Source organism: Prunus avium, chromosome 2 (genome assembly GCF_965620075.1).
Source record: "Prunus avium chromosome 2, drPruAviu1.hap1.1, whole genome shotgun sequence".
Lineage (NCBI taxonomy): Eukaryota > Viridiplantae > Streptophyta > Magnoliopsida > Rosales > Rosaceae > Prunus > Prunus avium.
This window is the reverse complement of record NC_142285.1, coordinates 93329-115417: the sequence shown is the minus strand read 5'-3', so window position 1 is coordinate 115417 and position 22089 is coordinate 93329. Positions and strand designations below refer to the sequence as shown.

Here is a 22089-nt window from a genome sequence, read left to right as displayed (position 1 = left end):
TGTGAATCAAATCTTTAGAACCATTTATTTCACCAATTACCTTACCAGTTCTCAAGGTAACTGCTTGAACATGCTTACGCCCAGTTGGATTAATCTCTGGTTGGCTAGGCATCATACCAGGTTCCCTTTGACTCAAAGCTTGAGCAATTTGCCCCACTTGATTTTCTAGATTGGAAATGGCCTTATCCGTTTTCTGCATGTGGGTGTCATTCCTCTGCATGTAGCTTTTTGTCTCAGTGATGAAACTATCTGTGTTTCTAGCCATGGAAGCAACAAGTTCTTCCAAAGATTTTCCTGTAGATTGTGGTTGAGGTGGTGGTTGTGGTGGATTGTAGTAGTGCATTTGACCATGAGGTGGGCGAGTATGTTGTTGACCTTGAGGTGGGTGAGTTGGCCCTTGAGATGGTTGAGTTGGCCCTTGTTGAACATTCGAATTGTCACTCCACCTGAAATTTGGATGATTTCTCCACCCCGGATTGTATGTTTGTGAGAAAGGATCATTCTTAGGCCACTGATTTCTCTGAAATGAGCCCACTGCATTTGCTTCCTCATGTGCCAAGGGACAATCTTCAGTGTCATGACCAATTGTGGAGCAAAATGCACAAACCTTGGATGATCCCGGTGCCAATTTCTTCACCATGTTGGTTAGGTTTGCAATCTGAGCTTCCATACTAGAAAGGGTACTTACATCATAGGATTCCCCTTTTCTGACTGGTCTTTGCCTTGAATTATATTGGCGAGCATTTGCAGCAACAAGATCAAATATTGCTCGCAATTCTGTTGGAGTCTTGGTCATTATAGTTCCTCCTGCAGCTGCATTCACATTATTTTGGTCCGCTTCAAAAAGTCCTTCATAGAAGTGTTGCATTAGAAGCCAAGCTTGTATGTTATGATGCGGACAAGTGATTAGAAGCTTCTTGAAACGGTCCCAATAATCCTGGAAGCTTTCTCCCGGCCTTTGCAGAATTCCTGTAATCTGACTTCGGAGTTCATTTGTCCTTTGTGCTGGGAAAAAATGTTGCAAGAACTTTGTAGCAAGATCCGTCCACGTTGTGATGGAATTTGGAGGTAGATAGTGAAGCCATTCCTTTGCTGTATCCTTCAAACTAAATGAGAAAAGTCTCATTCTTATCTCATCACTACTCATGCCTTCGATCTTTATTGTGGAACACACTTCCTCAAAGTCTAGGATATGTGCATTAGGATTTTCTCCAGGATTTCCCAAGAACTTAGGCAATATGTGTATCATGCCCGATCTCAACTCAAAGTTTTCCAAAGTGCTTGCGGGATATACTATGCAAGATGGTTGTCCAGTTGTTGGCGGTGAAGAGTATTCTTGCATAGTAAGTTCCGCATTTGCAGCTGCTGCCGCCATTGGTGAAGGTGGAGGTGACTCGACTTTTGGTGAGCTTGGTGATGATGAAAATGGCGAGAGTGAAAAAGGCAATGGAGTAGACACAGCTAGTTGGATGTTCCTTTCTCTCAAAGCTTGAGCTTGGATATCTTCTACAGTGCTATCTAATGAAATATCCAAATTCAGAAGGGACATAAGCAAAATGTTCCTGCAATAAGAAGAAAACAAAAACAAACTCAAATAAAATGAAATGACAAACAAGGAAAAAAAATGAAAATAAAATTAAGTACTCTAAATATACTCAAACAAAACATATAAGCAACCGTGCCAGTTCCCCGGCAACGGCGCCAAAAATTGTTGCATTCCTAAGAGGACACAAATTAATGTGCAAACAACCAATTAAAAATACCCGCAAGTGCACGAATCTATTGAAGTATAGATTATGTAAGTACGGGGTCGATCCCACGAAGAACTTGTCGGCTTCCTATAAGTTCTAATTTGAGTACGTAAAGAACACTTAATTGACACACCACAAATGCACAAATGCAAAATGGAAACTAAAAATGAGTAAAGAAGTGTAAACGAAATGAAACAACACAAGAAAACTAAACAAAAACACAAACAGCATTTTCTATCACCCTTTTATCACCCATTTATCACCTATGAACAGTGCTAAAGAGACCGGTCGTCAGGTAAAAGAGACCGGTCGTTTTTGGGCAGATTCGTTTTCTCTGTTTTTCAGTTTCGACCTCTGTCCAGTGTTTTGCCTATAACTTTCCAACCGTACGTCCAAAATTCACGTTCTTTATACGGTTGGATTCAGCACAGAAAATGGAAGAACACAACGCGGACCAAAAGTCCAAAATAATTACAGAAAGAAATAAAATTCAGTAACAAAGACACGTAACGTGTCAAACACGCAACTCACACACACATTGGGGGGGGTTTTGATTTGGTTCAAGTGATCTATTTCTATTGCATGTAAGTAAATGGACTTCGAATTTAAATGAGAATGGAAGAGATGAATTATCAAGATGTGAAATCAAAATGTAACAAACACTAGGGTTTCGGAATCCACCCTAAACAATTCTACCCAAGTTCATGAATACTCAAGTGATGAACTCTAAACGTGTTGATGAAGATGTTCGCAATCAAGACCATGGGTCGTGGCTCAAGACGCATTGATTCTCTCTAATATACGTAAAGTGCATGGTTCGTGCTACAATACTTGTGCCCTCCTCATAACCGAACCTAGGTATGGTTCGTACTTCGATTCAATTACAAGGAGAACCCATTAAGTTCAAAGAGAATATGAACATCACAAGAATCCTAATAGCATGGTGTTTACATTAGGTATTCAAGAAACCAATTCACATGGATGATTCTTACTTCATCCATTTATGGCTTAGGATAACATGAGGATACACATAATCCCAACAATCTCAAGAAGCATGCTTTCAAAGGTGATCAATCAAAGAAGAACATACATCAAGGATAGATTAATTTGGTGAATTGGAATTCATCAACAATATCTAGAAATTCATACACTCAAGCATCAAAACAATAAGGTATTCATGTTTAGGGCTTCAACCTAAGCCCTAGCTATGGAGTTTAGTTCCTCATAATCATTTCAAACACAAATTCGAAATAAAACTAGAAAGAAGTTACAGCTTTTGTGAAGGTGGAAGCTCAAGGTCTTCAATGGTGGAAATCTCTTCCACTTCTTGCTTGGATGACTTTGTCTTCCTCCTCTAGCTCTCTAGCTCCCAGCTTTTAGAAAGTCTCTGCAAAATGTAATAAAAACTGAATGAATGATCCGTTGCCTAGCTGCTGCCCCAAAGTCAATTGATTCCTCTCTATGCTCCTCTCTCTCCTCCTTTTCATCATGGCACACTTTTGCCTTTGTTTTCTTGTCTCCTCTCATGATGAAGTTTTGTCCTCACAAATATACTCTCAGAAAATTCCACTTAACTAAAGTAAAATATTGTTACGAAAGGCATGGTAACAAGTAGAAGTAAGATCACACTAAGTGGAGGTGAAAACTGGCCAACTCGGATTTCCAGAGCTGTGGTAACATGCTGGATTGGTTGGATAGGCAATACTTATCCAATGGAGCTCAAATTTGGATATGTTGTAGTCAACATCCATTGGAACAAGTCTTATGAAGATCATCACCTCATCCAAGGACCGGAACATGTTGATCCAAGGCCACGAAGTTGACCTACGAAAATGAACAAAAACAGAATTTATATCAAATAATGCACTTTTAGCTCATTTTCATACAAACCAAAGTAAAACCTATTAAAACACAAAAAAGAAGTAAAAAGCTATAAAATGTCAAGAACTAACTCAAAATAGTGGGTGAATAACATGAAAAATCATGTGTAAAAATGAACCGAACAAAGACCCCCTCAATGGAAAGCTTATGATTGATAGAATTAAGGGTAGATTTGCTGGTTGGAAAGCCCAAACCCTTTCTAGGGCTGGTAGACTGACCTTGATCAAGTCTAGTATTTCTGGAATCCCTAATCATACCTTATCTTGTTTTAAATGTCCTAAGGAAGTTAGTAAAGAAATGAACACTAGCTGCAGATAATTTTTTTGGGGATCTTCCACTAAGGTTCCTTCTATGGCTTGGAAGGATGCTTGCCTTCCTAAAGACATGGGGGGACTTGGTGTGAGATCTCCTTCTCTTTTCAATCGTCTAACTGACAACTCTAATAGGTGGGCACAAATTGTTGTTAAAAAATATCTTAGAAGGGATTGCTTCTTAGCCCTCAAGAAAAAACCTTCTTATTCTTTTGTCTGGAAAGCCATCTTGGATGCTAGATCAGTGCTAAATATGGGTATCAGTTGGATTGTGGGAAATGGCATGTCAATTCCTTATTGATTTGATTCCTATATTGATACTTGTAGGGGCTTTTTCATTCCTGCAACTACAAATGGGATGGGCTACCTAAGGAACAAATGGGTGAAATTACCCCCTGTGTCTGAGTTCAAGAATCAAACCCCAAGAATGCTTCGAAAGGGTAGTGGAGCCTTAAGAAGCACCTTGGTTATCTTCACCAACAAAAACAACGGTCGCTTACAGATAGATTCTTAGCTTGGCATGAGAAGCTTGTGGCATGGGAGCAAAGCAATCATGAGTTAGCATTAAAGAGAGAGAGAGAGAGAGAGAGAGAGGGCTGTGAGTTCCTATGAGAAACTGGGGTTCTAAGGAAAGGGGGAAGGGATTCTAAGAAGGTTTGTTAAAGAGAGGGAGAGATGAGGAGTATAATGGGTGTATTGAGTAGTTTTCGGCAGCTTTATGAAAACTCTGTCAAGCTCTGGAACGATTTACTAGAAGAGAAAATGGGAAGAGATGCTTGCTCTCTGGATGTGTGTTCAAGGATGAGAGATGATGCTTGCTCTCTTGATGTGATTGGTTCTGATGGGTAGGAGATGACCCTTTTTATAGCCGTTGGAAACTCCTCCTTTCCAAGAAACCCTAATGGGTTCTCTCCAATTTTGCCAAGTCTTCCCTTTCATTTCTCTTCTCTCCTTTCGATTCACCCTATTTTGTGAAATCTCCCTCTATCCAAACACGCAAAGACAAGATTTTTGGGAGCTCTAAGGCCTTCCCACAGTTGCTTCAGTGTTGAACTCCTATTTTTGACTAACATCTCTCCTTTCCTCCCTTATTTCATGGCAAGAGCTGGTAGGAGAAATGAGTGGGTAATGGCACTGGTCTAAAGGGTGTTTTGCTCAAGTATCCTTTGGTTTTTTGGATGGCTAGTGTTGGGATTTGTCTTTGGCCATGTGCTGGAGATTCCTAGCAGCCTGCATACATGGATATTTTGGCTCGTCTCGTGGTTCTTGTTTCCAGCTAAGTGCTAGAGACTATAGATATTTTCCTTGGTTGCTTGGGCTTTCCTAAAGTGATGGGTTAGCTCATTAAGGGAATGGGCTAATTTCCTAGAGTATTGGGCTATTTTTCCTAAAGTATTGGGCTATTTTCTCTCCTTTATGCTTACCCACATATTTGGGCTTAAGAAACAGGCTTGAGTTTCGGAGCTCCCAAGCAGCTCAAAACTTCCATTTCTCGGCTCATCAATGGGCCTCATGAAAACTCGTAACCATTCATATCACAACACGCTCAGCAAGCCCCAGGCATTCGCGTGGCTTGGGCCCACTTAAGCTTGTAGCGTGACGTGTTGCTTATTTGCTTGGTGTGGCACGTGTGCAAACATATATGATGAACTCTTGCGTACCCAAGTTGGGTTTCTTCCCAAATTAGGTGTCGTACTGGGCTAGAAATATATTTGGGCCCAGCCTTGAATTTTTTGGGCCTCAACAATACTAATATTTTGGTTTCAGGTTTTATCATTAATCAATCTTGGAACAAAGAAAAGTTGAAAGAAATTCTTGATGAAGACATTACTGAAAAAATTCTTACAATCCCAATCCCCCTCTTCCCTTTGAATGATCAATTAGGCTGGGGTCCTAGCCCTAATGAAAAGTTTTCAATAAAAAGTGCTTACAATGTTCAAGTACAGGATACTATATCCCACCCCCAAACTACCCTGTTGAAGAAAATGTGGGGCTTACTTTGCCCTTAAGGTTAAGCTCTTTCTTAGTTGCTGATTCGTAAAATATTACAAGTTAAAAGCCGTCTCCACAAATTCCTCCCTCATCTGAACCCTGAATGCCCTTTGTGCTTGAATCAGATTGAAACCATTAACCACCTCTTCCTAGAATGCCTGTTTGCCTTAAGTGTTTGGCACACCACAACCCTTCTTCCAGCAATCCTTATCTGTTGGCAAATTTGGGAAGCTAGAAACCTTAAGATTTTCCAAGATATTTCCCCTCACCCTGCCAGAGTGCTGAATGTGGCAAATCATATTGGGGTGAATTATTTGGAAGGAAAATTCTCACCAGCACTTAAAACAATCACTCCCCGCCTCCATTAAATGGGAGTCTCATCCCACTAGTTGGATGAAGCTAAACTTTGATGGCTCAATTCGCAATGAGGTTGTGACTACATGTTTTGTAATAAGAAACTGGGATGGGCATGTGATGCTTGCTGGTGCAAAGAAAATTGGACAAATTTCCATTATTGTTGCAGAATGTCTGACTCTTAGGGATGGTTTTATTAAAAAAATTGGCTTCATTTATTTTTGGGCTTTCTAAAATGGAGGGTCCAATATGAAGTGGTCCATTTGTTTTTAAGTTGGTCATGTGAGAGCCACATGCTTAGGTTTTTGGTGGCCACCTATATAAGCATCTTATTTGCAACATATGGTGTAGAGAGTTTGGAGTTGTTGTTGATAGCCACCATTTGGTTCAAGAGAGAAAGCTCTCTCCTTTGTTTGGGTGAAGATCATAATTTGAGAGAATCACACTAATTGTTACTTCCATTTGGTTGTGAGTGTGATTATTGGTTCATTGTTGTGAGTGAGTGGTATTGGGTGCATTTGGGGCTTTGGGTTGTGAAGTTGCCAAACACTTTGTAAACATCCAAATTTGTTCATAGTGAATTTGTTTCCTCCTGTGGCTTTGGGGACGTACTCTAGTTACACTGATTGTGAGGAACCTCGTTAAATCTTCGTCTCTATCATTTTTCGTGTTCTTGCATTTATTTCCTATATTATCCTGTGGGTTGGTTTTGGGTTGCTTCCATAAGGCTTAGGTGCTTTTGGCACAACAAGTGGTATCAGAGCCTTGATTGTTGAAGATGTCTGAAAGGTAAGATGAAAATCCTTTTGGAATCAAGATGGAGCTTGCAAGAACTACTATTCAGAATGCAAAGTTTGAAGTGGAAAAATTTGATGAAACAAACAATTTTGGGATGTGGCAATTGATGAGAGTCTCAAATTACATCTTTTTAATAATATTTTGGAGACTTGATGATATAATTTTGGCTTAATAAATATAATTTCACTTGTTGTTACATTTTATTCTCACCAATTGGATTTATGAATTTTCTGTATTAATTTGGTGAACTTATTAGGTGAATTTATCTTTTGTAGGAAGTTGGAAAGCCAAAATATGAAGATATATATTTGTCCAAGTTCAAGCCAAGTGTAAAGAGAATTGCTGGTGGATTTTATTGAAGAATTGATTGTGGGATTATTGTGATTATAAAGAGAAGTAAAGAGGGAGAAGAGAAGACAAAATCGTTGAAGCTAAAGAGCCTATTTCATGTCATTCATAGCCATTTAATGCCCACTACCTCACCGTTATTTCTTTTCCACTAACTCTCCATCAACACATGTTTAATCCAATTAATCCATCACTTAAACCCTTTATTACCCACCATGAATGTATTAACTTTCCACTCACCTCATTGACTACTATAAATCACCTATCAACTTATTTGGCAAGGGGACCACCACGACAGATTTCTTTATGCATTTCATTCATAATTTAGTTGTGTTTTCCTTTGTAATGAGTTGCTAGAACTCTAGTTAAGGCTAAAGGGAATGTCCTTTGAGTTTGTGAATTTTTCTTTAATCCAATATACGGTATGAATTGCTAAATTCTTAATTTTGGTTGTTCAATATTTTCATATCCTTTTATTTTGATTGATGTTAAGTGCTACTATCTTTTCATGAGTTCAATTATATTTTTCTTATTGTTAAGAACTGACTTAGCATGCTTTTAAATTAAAAGAGTAGATAATAAGCAATTCCATTTTCTGAACAATCATTAATAAAAGAGAACATTGAAAAATTAAATTGGTTTTCAGTTTTTTATCTTCCGGTTAAAGTTTCTCAATGATAATTTTAATCGAGTTATCATTTGGATTAAAGAGTATGAAACATATTTTGCTTAAAGAATTGAACCTTGATGCCTTGGCATTTCCATTATTGATATTTCATTTTTAAACTCAATCTCTACAACAATTAAATCAAATTACTTTTCCATTTTGCTTGTCACTTTTATTTTGGTACGTTTAATTATATCTTTGTGTGTAGACATTTGCCTACATTCTCCTTGAGAGTACAATACTTGGACTTTCAAGATTATTACTACGTGTGACTACTTGCACTTGGGTAGACGCAACAAGTTTTTGGCGCAGTTGCTGGGGAGCGGTGAAGTGAAAAGTAGTACAATGAAATTCATTGTTAAGGTTTGCGGTTTTAGTTTTCAAAGCTAATTCGGTAAGGCTTATCAAACTCAATTTTTCATTTCTGTTTTTTATTTTCATTTTTGGTGTTTTTTGTTTGCTTTTGTCTTAGTTTTTTTATTATAAAAAAAAAAAATTAGTTTAGGTTTTTTTTATCTGTTGCTTCTTTTATCTTGTTTATGAGTTATCGTGATCGGTTTGGTAGATTTGCAAAGAGACCTCAATTTGACCAAACTTCATCACAAATGGCTGAGAACAATAATAATAATAATGTATTGGAAGTGGCCCAAAATGATGAAGATAATCATAGTGTTCATAATGATGAGAATCATAGTGTTCATAACGATGAGAATCTACTTGTTAGGACATTACATGATTATTTACACCCTGCTTGTACAAGTACGCCATCTTGCATCATTTTTCCTTTAAATGGTCAAATTTTTTATTTTAAACCGGGCATGATACAACTTTTACCAACTTTTCATGGAATGGAATATGAAAATCCATACTCACATGTGTGTGAGTTTGAGGAAGTTTTTGGAACTTTTCCAACACAAGGGTGTAGGTTGATACAATTTTGCTAATTTTTTTTCCATATGAAAGATAAAACAAAAACTTGGCTTTATTCTCTAAGGCCACGGACAATTGGAACATGACTTGAAATGCATACTGAATTTTTTAAGAAATTTTTCTCAATTCAAAAGACAAATTCTTTGAAAAGACAGATGACCACATTTTCTCATAAAGATACTGAGTCTTTACCTCAAGCTTGAGAAAGATTTAAAGATTTTTTAATGTTATGTCCTCACCATGGTTTTGAAAGATGTAGGGTGGTAAGTCATTTTTATGATGGCTTAACAACTAAAGTTCGACAATTTATTGAGATGATGTGCAATGGAAATTTTATGTATAAAGATCCTGAAGATGCTTTTGATTTTCTTGATGAAATTGCAAAGAAATCTCATATTTGGAGCACTCCCAAGACATTTGAGCATAATTCCCAAAAGACAAAATCTTCTATTAATCCTTTCAACGGTAGTATTTATCACCTTAAGGAGGAAGATAGTCTCAAAGCTCAATTGGCAACAATGGCTAGGGAAGTTGAAACCCTAAAATCAAAATTGCCTCAAAAAGTTAATTCAATTGCAAGTCAATAAATTTTTGAGATTTGTGAAGTTTGTGGGGTCATGAGACAAGTAACAAAAGAGTGTCCAACACTTCCAGCTTTCAGAGAAATGTTGCATGATCTAGCAAACTTTGTGAATCAATTTTAAAAACCATTCACTTTTTCTGAAACTTATAATCCAAGATGGGGAAACCACCCAAATTTCAATTGAAGAAATAATACTAATAATAATGTGCCTCAACAAAAATCTAATTCTTTTTATTATTCTCAATAGGTGGAAGGACAATCATCGTCATCAAATTTGGAAGATGTTATGAAGCAATTCATGCAAAGTCAAACTACCACAAATCCAAAGAATGCACAAGACATTGGTGAGATTAAGAGCACCCTAAACTGAAAATGTAAGTACAATTCTTCAAACTAATACTCCACTCAAGTACAAAGATCCAGGTTGTCCCACAATTTCTTGTATTATTGGGAATTTTAGCATTGAACAAGCTTTATTGGATTTGGGTGCTAGTGTTAATTTGTTGCCTTACCTAGTTTATAAGCAATTGGGTCTTGGTGAATTAAAACCCACCTCAGTAACATTGCAATTGGCTGATCGTTCAGTTAAAATCCCAGGAGGTATGGTGGAAGATGTGATGATTCAGGTAGAAAAATTTATTTTCCAGTTGATTTTATAGTTTTGGATACTGAACCATTTGTGCATTCTAGTTCTCAAATTCCTGTTATTCTTAGAAGACCATTTCTTGCTACATCTAATGCTCATATAAATTGCAGGACTGGACTTGTGCAACTATCATTTGGGAACATGACATTGGAGCTCAACATATTCAACATATGCAAGCAAGAAACATATTCAACATATGCAAGCACAAAGGAATTGAAGTGAATAAGTAAAAAATTGATTTAATTGCTAATTTGCCTATTCCTAAAACTGTTAAAGATATTAGATCTTTTTTGGGACATGCAGGTTTCTACCTGAGATTCATACAAAATTTTAGTGCAATTGTAAGGCCATTGAATAATCTCTTGGAGAAAGATGCTAAATTTGATTGGAATTTTGCATGTCAAGAAGCATTTGAGAAATTTATTACAATGCTAACATCAACTCCTATAATGCAGCCCCCATATTGATCTATGCCTTTTGAAATAATGTGTGATGCTAGTGAGGGTGCTATTGGGGTAGTGTTAGGCCAAAGAAAAGACAAGAAGCCTGTTGTTATCTGCTACGCAAGTAGAACTTTGAATAGTGCATAGAAACATTACACTACAACTGAAAAAGAATTGCTTGCTGTGATTTTTGCATTGGAAAAGTTTAGATCATATATTTTGAGCTCACAAATTGTTGTTTTTACAGATCATTCGGCCTTGAAGTATTTATTGACAAAGAAGGAAGCCAAATCACGATTGATTAGATGGATTTTGCTTCTCCAAGAATTTGATCTTACAATCAAGGGGCATGCTCCCACGTATAGTAAGTCTTCAACTTTCCCTTTCTTTTCATTGTTTAAGTGGTTGTGGTCCATAGGTTGTCGGTAGAATTTGATTCTTCTATCTTCTTGCATTTCTGTAAGATTCCTTTTTTAATAGAAAAAAGTGTGGTCCCAAATAAAGCATGTGCTTTGCTTTGTCTATGTGTGGCTGATGTTAGTTAAGGCTGGATTCGATTGGTAGGTTTGTTGTATTAAATTGAAGTTGCTGAGTTAATTAAATTTTGTTGTTTGTAGGTGATCCATAGTTATTTATTATTGAAATTCACCATGGGGGGTATTTTAAAAAGGGGAAGTATGTGGGAGGTACTATACAATGGGCAGACAACTGTAATACATATCAGTTTTCTATGCTAGACTTATATGATATTGCTGAATCACTAGGATACAACCACATAAAACTCGATTATCACTATAGGTCCACAACATTGGGTTATGTGGCAATTCGAGGAGACTTGGATGTGCTCGACTTTGTGCGTGATATACCTACATCAAGGGTTCAAGGTTTGTACATCACAGAAATTTCAGAACCCACCTTGTTAGAGAATGAAGCCTTTGTACCTGTATTTAACTTTCAGAATTTGCTTCAACCACAATTGATACAAGTAGATGTACAAGATGATGTGAAAGTTGCTGATGATGCCGATGATGAATATGAAGATGAGGATGCTCAAGAGGAAGATGAGGAGCAGCATCTAGATGAGGAAGAAGATTTAAATGTTGATGGAGAGGATAATGAGGAAGAGCGCATGCAGTTCATAGATAGTGACTATGAGGAAACAGATGAAGAACAAGACAAACAAAAGGAAGCAGAAGATGACAATTGGTTTGATAGGCATGTAGTGGATGAAGCTGTTGAAGAACCATAGAGAGAACCTGGTGATGTTCTAAGTGATGACTACAATTTGGAGGACCTTCTAAGTGTTTCAGAAGAGGAAGATGAAGTTGATGAAAATACAGTTGTGAAAAAGGTTAGTTGTAGAAAAAAAGCTCATAGGTTCAAGCAATTCAAAAGGGAGACTGATTTATTTAATCTAGTATTTCATATTGAAATGGAGTTTGCTAACATGGAATAATGTAAGGCAATAAGATTCTATGCAGTTTCAAGTGCTAGGCCACTGAGATGGGTCAAGAATGACCCTCACAGGGTTAGGGTGGTGTGTGGAAGTGGAGGAAAGGCTGGAAAAAAAAAAAGGAAAAACAAATAGAGAAAAATGTGTACGAAATGCTAGATGGTGAAGAAGAAAATAGAGAAAATGGTGGCAAAAATGGTAAAGAAAAGAGGGATGTAAAGTGTGATTGGTTGCTATATGCATCTTATGTGGGCAAAGGGCCTACTACTAGGATCAAGACATATCAACCTAAGCATGTATGTGGAAGGATGCAGAAGACCAAGTTTGTCACTTCTTCATGGCTTGCTCAAAGGTTTGATGAGGACTTAAGAGATAATCCTATTATGTCTGTGTCAGATTTCATGAAGATGGTGAGGAAGAATTATGGTATAGATATCATTGCAAACCAGTTTTAGAAAGCCAAGATCATAGCTAAAGAGATAATACATGGAAGAATTGAAGAGCAGTATGCAAAATTGTGGGATTATTGTGACGAGTTGAAGGCAAACAATCCAAGTAGCACTGTATTAATCAAGACTGATTTGCGATGGGAGAACCCAGTATTTAAAAGAATATATATCTGTTTTGGTGCATTGAAGAAGGGCTTTATTGCAAGATTGAGGCCAGTTGTGGGTTTCGATGGTTGTCATCTAAAGGGAACTCATCCAGGATAGATTTTAACTACAGTTGGTATTGATGCAAATAATGGGATACACCCTGTCGCATTTGATGTGGTTGAAGTAGAAAATACCGAGACTTGGACATGGTTTAAGGAGATTTTCTTTGCTAATGTTGAGTGTGAAAATGGTAATGGTTGGGTGTTCATTTCAAATAAGCAAAAGGGTTTAGGGCAAGCCATTAGGGATTTGATGCCCACTGCTGAACACAAGCATTGTGTTAGGCACCCTCCACAATAATTTCAAGATTGCTAGTTACAGTGGACTAGCATTGAAGCAAAGATTGTAGGCAGCAACTAGATCAACTACAATACCCACATTTGAAGCAGAAATGGAGAAGATGTTATCTAAATTAGATGCAGCTTACAGATGGCTTCAAGAAAGGCCAACAAGTCATTGGAGTAGGTCACACTTCACAACTTATTCTAAGTGTGATATGCTCATTAAAAATTTGTGTGAGTCTTTTAACTTAGCTATTATTAAAGCAAGGGATAAGCCAAGTCTGACATTACTAGAGAGAATTCAAATTTATTTGATGCTAAGAATGGCTAAACTTAGAGAAACTGTTTGGACACATGATGTTGGTACTAGGATTTTTGGAATTATTGAGAAGCTAACAACTGAGAGTGCTCAATGCATAACATCATATGCTGGTGGGGGGAAATAACAAGTTAATAACACCCATGGTGGGATGTATGTAGTGGATTTGGACAGGCACACGTGCACTTGCAAAAAGTGGGACTTATGTGGAATCCCTTGTTCGCATTCTATGGTTGCAATTGCCAAAAGAGAGAAGAGCCCTTATGACTTTGTGCATTTACTTTACAAAAGAGTTGCATATGACAGGGCTTATGAGAGTTATATATCTCCAATGCCTAGTTAAGAATACTGGAGAAAAACAGGTCATAGACCCATCAAGCCACATCTTTACCACAAACAACTAGGAAGGCCTATAACAAGTAGGCAAAAGGAATCTGTGAGATACCAAAAAATGCAACAAAGCTGAGGAGATATGGGATTGTCATTTGTTGTAAAACTTGTGGAGGTGAAGGTCACAATTCTGCAAGTTGTGGCAACAATGGAGAAAGAGGCGGAAGACATGAACTTTGTGATTATTTTTGTTGATATGAACTTTGTTGAAGGCACAATTTTGGTCCTTTATTTGATATAAACTTTTTGATTATTTTTTGTTCAAGGAACAAGCTAGAGGCAGGGGACGGGCAATAAGAGTTCGAGGTAGGGGAAGAGTAACAAGTATGCCAAGTGTTCATGTAAGACAACCAGATCAACCTAAGACTTCAATCCAAGCTAGACCTATTAGAAGAACAAAGTTTGGGGTAATACCATATGTATTGATTTGCTTTCAATAATTAAATTAAATGTTAAAACCAAATTTTCACTGATTTGCTTATTTTGGTCATTCAAATAAGCGAGAAGAGGGGGGCAAGTGTCTCAACTAACAAGGCAGCTTGCTCAAACTGGTGCTACTTTACAGGGAAATCAAATTGAGCATGCTTCTCAACCAAACTCAGAAAATGTATCTCTAGCAAAAAGATCAAGGCCATGGAGAGTGTAGTTGAGATTTGCTTATTTGGGTAATATGTGGTCATCGGGCTTAAAGGTTTTTTGGAACACCAAAACATTAGGACTGCTTATTTTGTATTGTAATGGATATGTTTTGGAACACATTTGATTTTGATGAATTTGTAGCTGATATGGTCCTAGGATTCTCAGACTGATTTCAATGGATTAGTAGTGGAACACACATGTTTTGGTTGGAATAGTGTTGGAACACATGTTTTGCTTGGATTAGTGTTGGAACAGATGTTTTGTAATGGATATCTTTGCTTGGAATGAATATGTCTTGGTTGGATAGTGTTGCAACACATATATTCGCTTGCTTTCTTATATGACCTTTTGGGCAATTGGAAACAAAATTGTCAAAACACAACTGATACATGCCATTACATTCAACAAAAAGACCAAAAGTTCATCTATTACACCTCTGCCATACAACTGATACATGGCATTTCATTAAGTTTCACTCCCCTTTATTTCTAGTTCATATTACATTGGCAACTTCAAATATCCTTCATTGTTTTTGCCTTTCCCATACATCAACCACAAAACTATCACAAACAATAAAAAAGACACCCAAAACTATATTTTTTTTTTTCCAGCTTCTCTGGCCGAGACTTTTTTGCATCTTTGATCATGTTTATTTTCCGTAGCAGCCCATGTATAATTTTCTTTGACCTCTCACACATTTGTGGGTCACCCCATTCCCAAAATCTACATCTATTTTGCACATTTGTCACAACAAATTGATACATAAAATTTAAAAAAAATAAAATATATATGCACATCAGTCCAAATTTCTAATCGGCAACCCAAATTTTCAATTACAAACTTACCTTCCCACAGATGTAAAACCTCCTCCCTGGATGTGCAGCATTCCAAGATGTTTGGATTTTCATAGTCTTCCCACAGTAGCAAAAGACTGAAGGCACCATCCATGAACTACCCTCTTCACCTTGTGAATTTCACCTCTGTGACCCATGACCTCCATGACTTCTGCTAGGTAAGGACCTCCTTATCTTGTAATATTGGGTTTTCTCCTAAACCCTAGATCCCCTTTTATTAGGGTACAAAAATGGAGGTTAGAAAAATGGAGGGAAATTGATTTGGGAAAAAGAGAGCCAAAAAGAAGGAAGTGATAGTTGAAGCCTGGTTTGAGTTGAGTGGAGACGCGAAATGACAAAAGTAACCTCCAACTTGACGGCAGAATGGATGGGAAGTGGCAGATTTTGACGTTGGGGCATATTGGCAAAAAAAATAGTTTGGGTCCTTACCAGTAACCTTTGATAAAAATAGAGGGTCAATTGAAACCTAGGTGCAAGTTCAGGGGGCAAATCACTAGTAACCTTTGATAAAAATACAACAGCATCGCAAAAGCATGATGGCATCGTTTGTGGACTGGATTGGCTGGAGTGTGTGTTGTTAAAGCTCATTTTCCCATGAAATGAAACCCCAAATTTGATTTTCCCTGTTCTTTCTTTCTTTGTCCTTCTACTATTAGATTAGCCACATACACATACATGAGCTATTATGCCGTGGCGTGGATATTTTAGGCACCAATCTCTCTCTCTCTCTCTCTCCCCTCGAACTTACAAGTCAATGAGGAGGTTTGGGGTTGGGTTGTTGATGGAGAAAAGGCGATCGGCCTCGTTGGCTTGTTCGATGATCGTGTCGATATAGCTGACTTCGGCGATGGATTCAAGAACCTTCTTCTACTGCTTCTTGTACATGAGGCATTTCTCTTTCGTCTGCACTTAGGTTTCAATTTGGGGAACATAGGAAGAAGAAGGTGGATAAAAATGGTGCCTTTGTCGTTTAAGACCAGACTTATGGATGGTTATGGACAATTTTAGCCTTACATTTGACAGCAATATTGACAGAATGTAACGGTAGGACCAATGAACCAATTAATATAGAGTTTATGGATCATTTGAACAAATAATTTAGTTTAGGGGCCAAAATGTAAATCGGGTACAAGTTTGAGGACCATTTGAATAAATGACCCTTTAAAATAAGATGAGAAGAAAGAATATGTGGAGAGGGAGAGAAGAAAAGCTGGGTTTTTTTTATGAAAGATGCGGCTGGCTGGGAGAGAAGAAAAGCCCACTTTTTAAAACTATTTCAAATATGCCCACAATTGTTTCAATAATTATGTTGTGACCTAGGTTTTTATTTTAAAATTTCCAAAATGGTCCTTGCCGTGTTTTGACTTCAGTTGATCGTTGACCCATGTTCAAATTGTGTCCGAGGCGTGTCCGTGTGTCAGACACTCCGATACTTCAGCCTTATGGAATGTCTGTGCTACATAATTCACAATTCCTCTCTCGGCAAGATTGATGATACCGACATCGAGAACGTTAGTAGAATTCTGATAAAACAGAACCCATCACCACCAAGGGCAGCTCAATATTTGGATGAAATGGGCCCATGTCTAAAAATGTCAAAAAGACATTTAATTTAAGATTCCCACAAACACAACAAAAAGGACGTTATTGACCTAAAAGAAACTTTAAAAATATACAAGAAAATGGGGAAAAAAAAAAAAATACCAGAAAAGGAGACAGAGAGTTATCTTTGCTGAAGCTGAGTACTACTGGAACGAGAGCTTGGCGCTAGGACTTTGAAAAAAAAAATTTAATTTTCAGTTTTTTATGGCAATTTCCACCTCCTCTGTCCCTATTCTTTCTTTCAATACGGTCTCATCCTCCTCCTCTTCTTCTTTGCCCTCTTCATTTTCATGTTCGTCTCTGAGTTCTTTGAGTTCCCGTTACCATGGTTTGTTGGTGAGTAATCAACACTTGCATGGGCGGTTGGTGGTTAACTGCTCATCTTCTGAAATGGATTCCAGTTCGGACTTTGCGAACGTAAGGTATGGGACTACAAGTGACTTTCCTTCTATGATTGATGTAATGGGTAGTGACGAAATTCCGGTTTTATGGTGAAGTTTGGAAAGAACTAGGGGTATTAGGTGTTTGTAGAAATGTCTAAGTGGAACTCTTGGAATTGGACTGGGGTTCTCGGTTGATGGTGGTTATGATTTTTTTTAGTAAGTTTATGGTTTATGAATGGCTGTATTATGTTCAAAGCCATGTTCCTTGAGACTATTAATCATTTTAGTGTGGGCAGTACCAATTAGCAATGGTGTAAAACTAGCTAGTTATTATACTTTTGTGGTACAGATTAATATATTTTATAGGAACAGTTTTTGTTTCCGATGCTTTAATCATGTATCTAATATTCACCTAATTTCAAGTTTATCTAATGTGGGCAAGCATCCGACAAAGTAGGTTCATTTCTAGTATGAAAATGTTTATGGTAAGTGTATGTTTAGTACCACATCAATTGAATGGTTAGAGATATCCCATTGAAAAATTGAACGAGCATGATTAAAACATCAAATTCGACTGCAAGATCAGCAAGGAAATCGTACAAAGAATTAATGTCAGTTAATCCTTCCCCTTTATTATTCAGAATTCAACTGTATTTGTGTCAGTTAATCTTGCCCCTTTTCATTCAGAATTCAACTGCATTCGTGTTTCATTTATTAATTATTTGAACTAAGCTTTTTTTCCCATTGTTGTGATTGTTTTGGTTGACTGAGTGGGGAAATCATAACGTTAATTTTTAGAACATTCTTATTTATGCTCTGTAAGTTTCAAAAGTTGCAAAAGAAATAAAATGGTTGCAATAATTTGATAAGGTTTGTTAGTGAAAGTGAAGAACTTTAATATTACTTTGGTCCTTAAACTTTGTATTAAATTTCAATGTTATGTAAATATTCCCAGATTGAATGTGATTGCACCCATGGATGCTGTGAACAATAAAAATGGTAGTTTTTGGGCTTCATTTTGGAGGGTGGAGGAGGAGACCATTTCGTTGTGGGAGAGTACATATTTGGGCATCATTAGAGATATTCCACCCTTCATTATTCATGGGAGTTGTGGTGCTGCAATTCAGTAATCTGGCTTATTTTTGTGTTTTGACTGTGTTTATAGGTAGAATAGCTTTCTGGGCTATTTTCTTTTGTTTCTTACATGTCTGGGTTTTATGTGTACTCTCAAAATTTCCAGACAATTCACTACTTAAATGAGCATTTCAGTTTACTTAGTCACTCCTTAACATCCTATTCACAATATCCATTAACTTGCACTCCAATTACATAGTCCATTTGTTCCATCTCTACCCATGAATCCATTTTCCTTAAACATCAATCCTTATCCTCAACCACATATCCATTATCCTCTGCTCCATACTTTTCGTTCTTCACCAACTCCTTGTTTCCCTCCAACCCTCGGTGCCCACCATTCATGTAGACTCATCGTACTCTAGAAACAACCGGAGTCTCCTTCAATCTAGCTAACCCAAAATCTGCAATATCCCCTCGAAATTACAGATCCAGCAATATATTATTAAGCAGCATATGTTCATGGGCGCTCCAACCCATGATGATACAGTATATCAACCACAATTAAAAAATTGCTTCAAATTCATGGGTTTAGTCAACTGATCTGAGTTTATTCATTAAAAAGAAAATGTAGGTGAAAATTGACCGTAGAATCTCTACTCTTCACATACACGCGTGTTGATGAGAATTGTCATTTTTGCATTCAGCATTTAAGTTGGTGTGTAGAGAATGAAGTTTTTTCTTGGCTCATAGCACTAGCTACAAACATCTTCCCTTTGCATCATCTGTGTTCTTTCAGAACATTCTAGGACTCGTTATTTCGATTAATTGGCATGTGTATGTTCACACGATGTTATACACATCCATCACCAGTATTGGAGTGATTAGAAATATGGTAGCTACTACTGTGGTGTAGAATTTGCATGCTGCAAGTGCATGATAATTTACAAAGTATTACAGACCATTGGTCTAAATATGGCTCCCAAGTTCTCATATGCTCAAATATTCTGATTCTTGGTGACCATATTTGGGCCAGTCACAAAGTGGCTTGCAACTGGTGGATCAATTTTACATAGGGCGTTGTCCAATCTTCTATGTGATATAAGCATGGTTACATTGTATGTTACTTTAGTTAGAACGTGGTGCGCTGGAGGTAGCTATAATTAGTTCACTCCTTCGGACCACATGACACATTAGAACTCTAATTAGGGTTGCTTTGTTACTTTAAATATCTTTTCAACCACATTTGTACTTCACCAATAGAAAGATAATTTTCTTGTATATTTTTCTTTTCGTAGTGATCCAGAGTGAGATTGCACCATGTTTTGGGTCCTAAATCCGGATTGCAGTAGCAAGGGGCTGTAGCGATCTCAGTTACACTGGGTGGGTCCTTAGTTGACTAGCACACACTCCTGAGCTAGTCAAGAAATTATTCCCTTATAAATACTTGATTTTGTGGTGAGATATCCAATCTTGTAAAATATATAATAATCAATCTGTGCTTGAACCCTTTGTCTTCCCCTGGATGTTTCACCCCTGTTCAAGGAATTATTGCTGTTGTTAGCTGTTTTTACTCAGGGATAGTACTTTAAGGGTATGTTGCATTCTTGGTTGTTGAATTTTGAGAAAATTGCAATGATTTTTCTTCTTGTATTAGTCTTCTACTGTTAATTTAGACACCATTTCTCCAGTTTCTACTTTGTTAACTTCATGTCGTTTTACAGACATACTAAAATGCCATCTATGGCTCCCTTTGGGGTGACAATGAATGGAAATTGCTTGTCTGGAACATCTTATAAATGGCAAAGGGTCTTGCTTAAAGTAAGCGGAGAAGCACTTGCTGGAGATCACACACAGAATATTGACCCAAAGGTCTGATAAATTCTTCAACCATTCTGTGATAATTATCCTTCTTTTCTTGGTTTCTGAAATAGGAGTATTTTTCCCCTTACAATATTAGGTAACAATGGAAATTGCAAGTGAGGTTGCATCAGTGACTCGCCTTGGCATTGAGGTAACGTTCAATGCTTTACATTAGAGAACTGTATTTTACAGGGCCTGTTCTCTTTATGTACTTGAAGGTAGGGGTGTGTACACACGCACCCAAAAAAGTAATATTAATATTTTCCTTGTGATATTATTTTCATGCGAGGTTGATGATTACAAAAACTGTTTTATATAGTTAAACTTAGTGAAATTTTGGGATTCCAGAATTATCTATGCACAGATTAACATGCAGACTGGGAAATGATTCAGGATAAGAAGAATTGGATTGTAGGCTTTTTTAATTGAAATATCCAGCATAATGTTGGCATTGCATAAATTGGAATTGTTCCAATGGTTTAATATTCTTATAAATAGCTCATCAGATTGTACTAATGAGATTCAGGGAGCTTATGAAATCCAAAAACGTAGTTTATTGGCATCTGGGTATGTGTTAGTCATCTTAGTAAAATATTTCAGGTTGCAATTGTGGTTGGTGGGGGAAATATCTTCCGTGGATCTTCCTGGGCTGGAAGCAGTGTTCCGGACCGATCATCTGCTGATTACATTGGGTAATTCCTTTTATCGGGATTGACTGAATGTTGTTTGATCTCACCTGTCAGGATTTTTGGTATTATGCAGTTGTGTTTTCATGTATTGTGGACTTGGGATAATTTGATTCTTGAGTAGTTGATCTTTCAATCTAACAAGATATGTTATATCAGAAGCATAAAATTAAAATGAAGTTGTAGATGCAAAATGCTATTTTTGAAGTTTTGGACTGTAGTGCTTTTTCATCCATATGCTTTCTTTCTCTCTCTCTTTCTCTCTCTCTCTCTCTCTCTCTCTCTCTCTCTCTCTCTCTCTCTCTCTCTCTCCCTCCCTCCTGATTGTACCAGATACTTTTGTTTTGTAACACTAAAGATATAGAAACAGGAACTTTGTTCCTAGTCATTTAGCAATGCTTGTAGGTCCTGTACAAAATGTGGGCTATATTGTAATTAGCACCACTTAGTAGACCACAATACTCCCTTCACTCACTAGTTTAACTTAAATTTCCCAATATTTACCATTTCCAACTTTAAAATGTCGAAATAAAGGAAATGGGTAGTGGTTCGTGTGCGAAAGTTGAGCAATATTTGCCTTATATGACATGAAAATTGGGGTTTGGAGGGATTATTATATTTTTTTTTAAGCTTAGAAACTTTCTTTGAAGTATGCATATTTCTCCTCTTTTATTTTCTATTTACTGTTTACATTCAATTTTATAGGATGTTGGCAACTGTCATGAATTCAATATTTCTTCAAGCAACAATGGAAAGTATAGGCATCCCTACTCGAGTGGTGACTGCGTTTCGTATGCTGAGGTTGCAGAGCCTTACATACGTCGAAGGGCTGTGAGGCATTTGGAGAAAGGGAGGGTAGTGATCTTTGCAGCAGGAACTGGAAATCCATTCTTTACCACAGATACTGCTGCAGCACTTCGTGGTGCAGAAAGTAAGTTGAATCTTTTGTGTTTGAGTGCTGCCTTGGCTTAATGAGACTTCATGATATCTATCATAGTGAGGCAAACCAATGTGGTTCAAAATCATTTATATAGTATGTTTCAAAATATTTCAAAATTTGCCCAAAGTTACTAATATACCAAGTTTGTTCTAACACTGTCTTGACTGTGGCACCGTATAATCCTGATTGCTGAATTTCAACTTATCTGTGATGGAAAAGGTCAATTAAGTAACTATTTTCTTTGC

At 37.2% G+C, this 22089-nt stretch overlaps 1 protein-coding gene, 2 non-coding genes and 1 pseudogene across 3 annotated transcripts; 3 read left to right on the top strand and 1 right to left on the bottom strand.

The window, feature by feature from the left end:
• Positions 1-884: 884 nt before the first annotated feature.
• LOC148296174 (small nucleolar RNA R71) lies at positions 885-991 on the top strand. The gene has a single exon (XR_015834229.1). It is a non-coding gene; the product is annotated as a small nucleolar RNA R71 (small nucleolar RNA).
• Positions 992-9170: 8179 nt separating this feature from the next.
• LOC148296173 (small nucleolar RNA R71) lies at positions 9171-9279 on the bottom strand. Its single transcript, XR_015834220.1, has one exon. It is a non-coding gene; the product is annotated as a small nucleolar RNA R71 (small nucleolar RNA).
• Positions 9280-12053: 2774 nt separating this feature from the next.
• On the top strand, positions 12054-14076 carry LOC148296172 (uncharacterized; annotated as a pseudogene).
• Positions 14077-16853: 2777 nt separating this feature from the next.
• On the top strand, positions 16854-21832 carry LOC110760727 (uridylate kinase PUMPKIN, chloroplastic-like). Its single transcript, XM_088247804.1, has 5 exons — positions 16854-17320; positions 20080-20227; positions 20316-20369; positions 20819-20910; positions 21610-21832. Exons 1-5 carry the CDS (start codon positions 17103-17105, stop codon positions 21737-21739), a joined length of 642 nt encoding a protein of 213 aa, XP_088103930.1. The 5' UTR covers positions 16854-17102; the 3' UTR covers positions 21740-21832.
• Positions 21833-22089: the final 257 nt, after the last annotated feature.

Excerpts from the sequence above, each read along its gene's own strand:
- LOC110760727 (XM_088247804.1), top strand. The coding sequence starts at position 17,103 with ATGGCAATTTCCACCTCCTCTGTCCCTATTCTTTCTTTCAATACGGTC. Across the intron at positions 20,370-20,818 it reads TGACTCGCCTTGGCATTGAG|GTTGCAATTGTGGTTGGTGG; the intron begins GTAACGTTCAAT and ends AAAATATTTCAG. Across the intron at positions 20,911-21,609 it reads TCATCTGCTGATTACATTGG|GATGTTGGCAACTGTCATGA; the intron begins GTAATTCCTTTT and ends TCAATTTTATAG.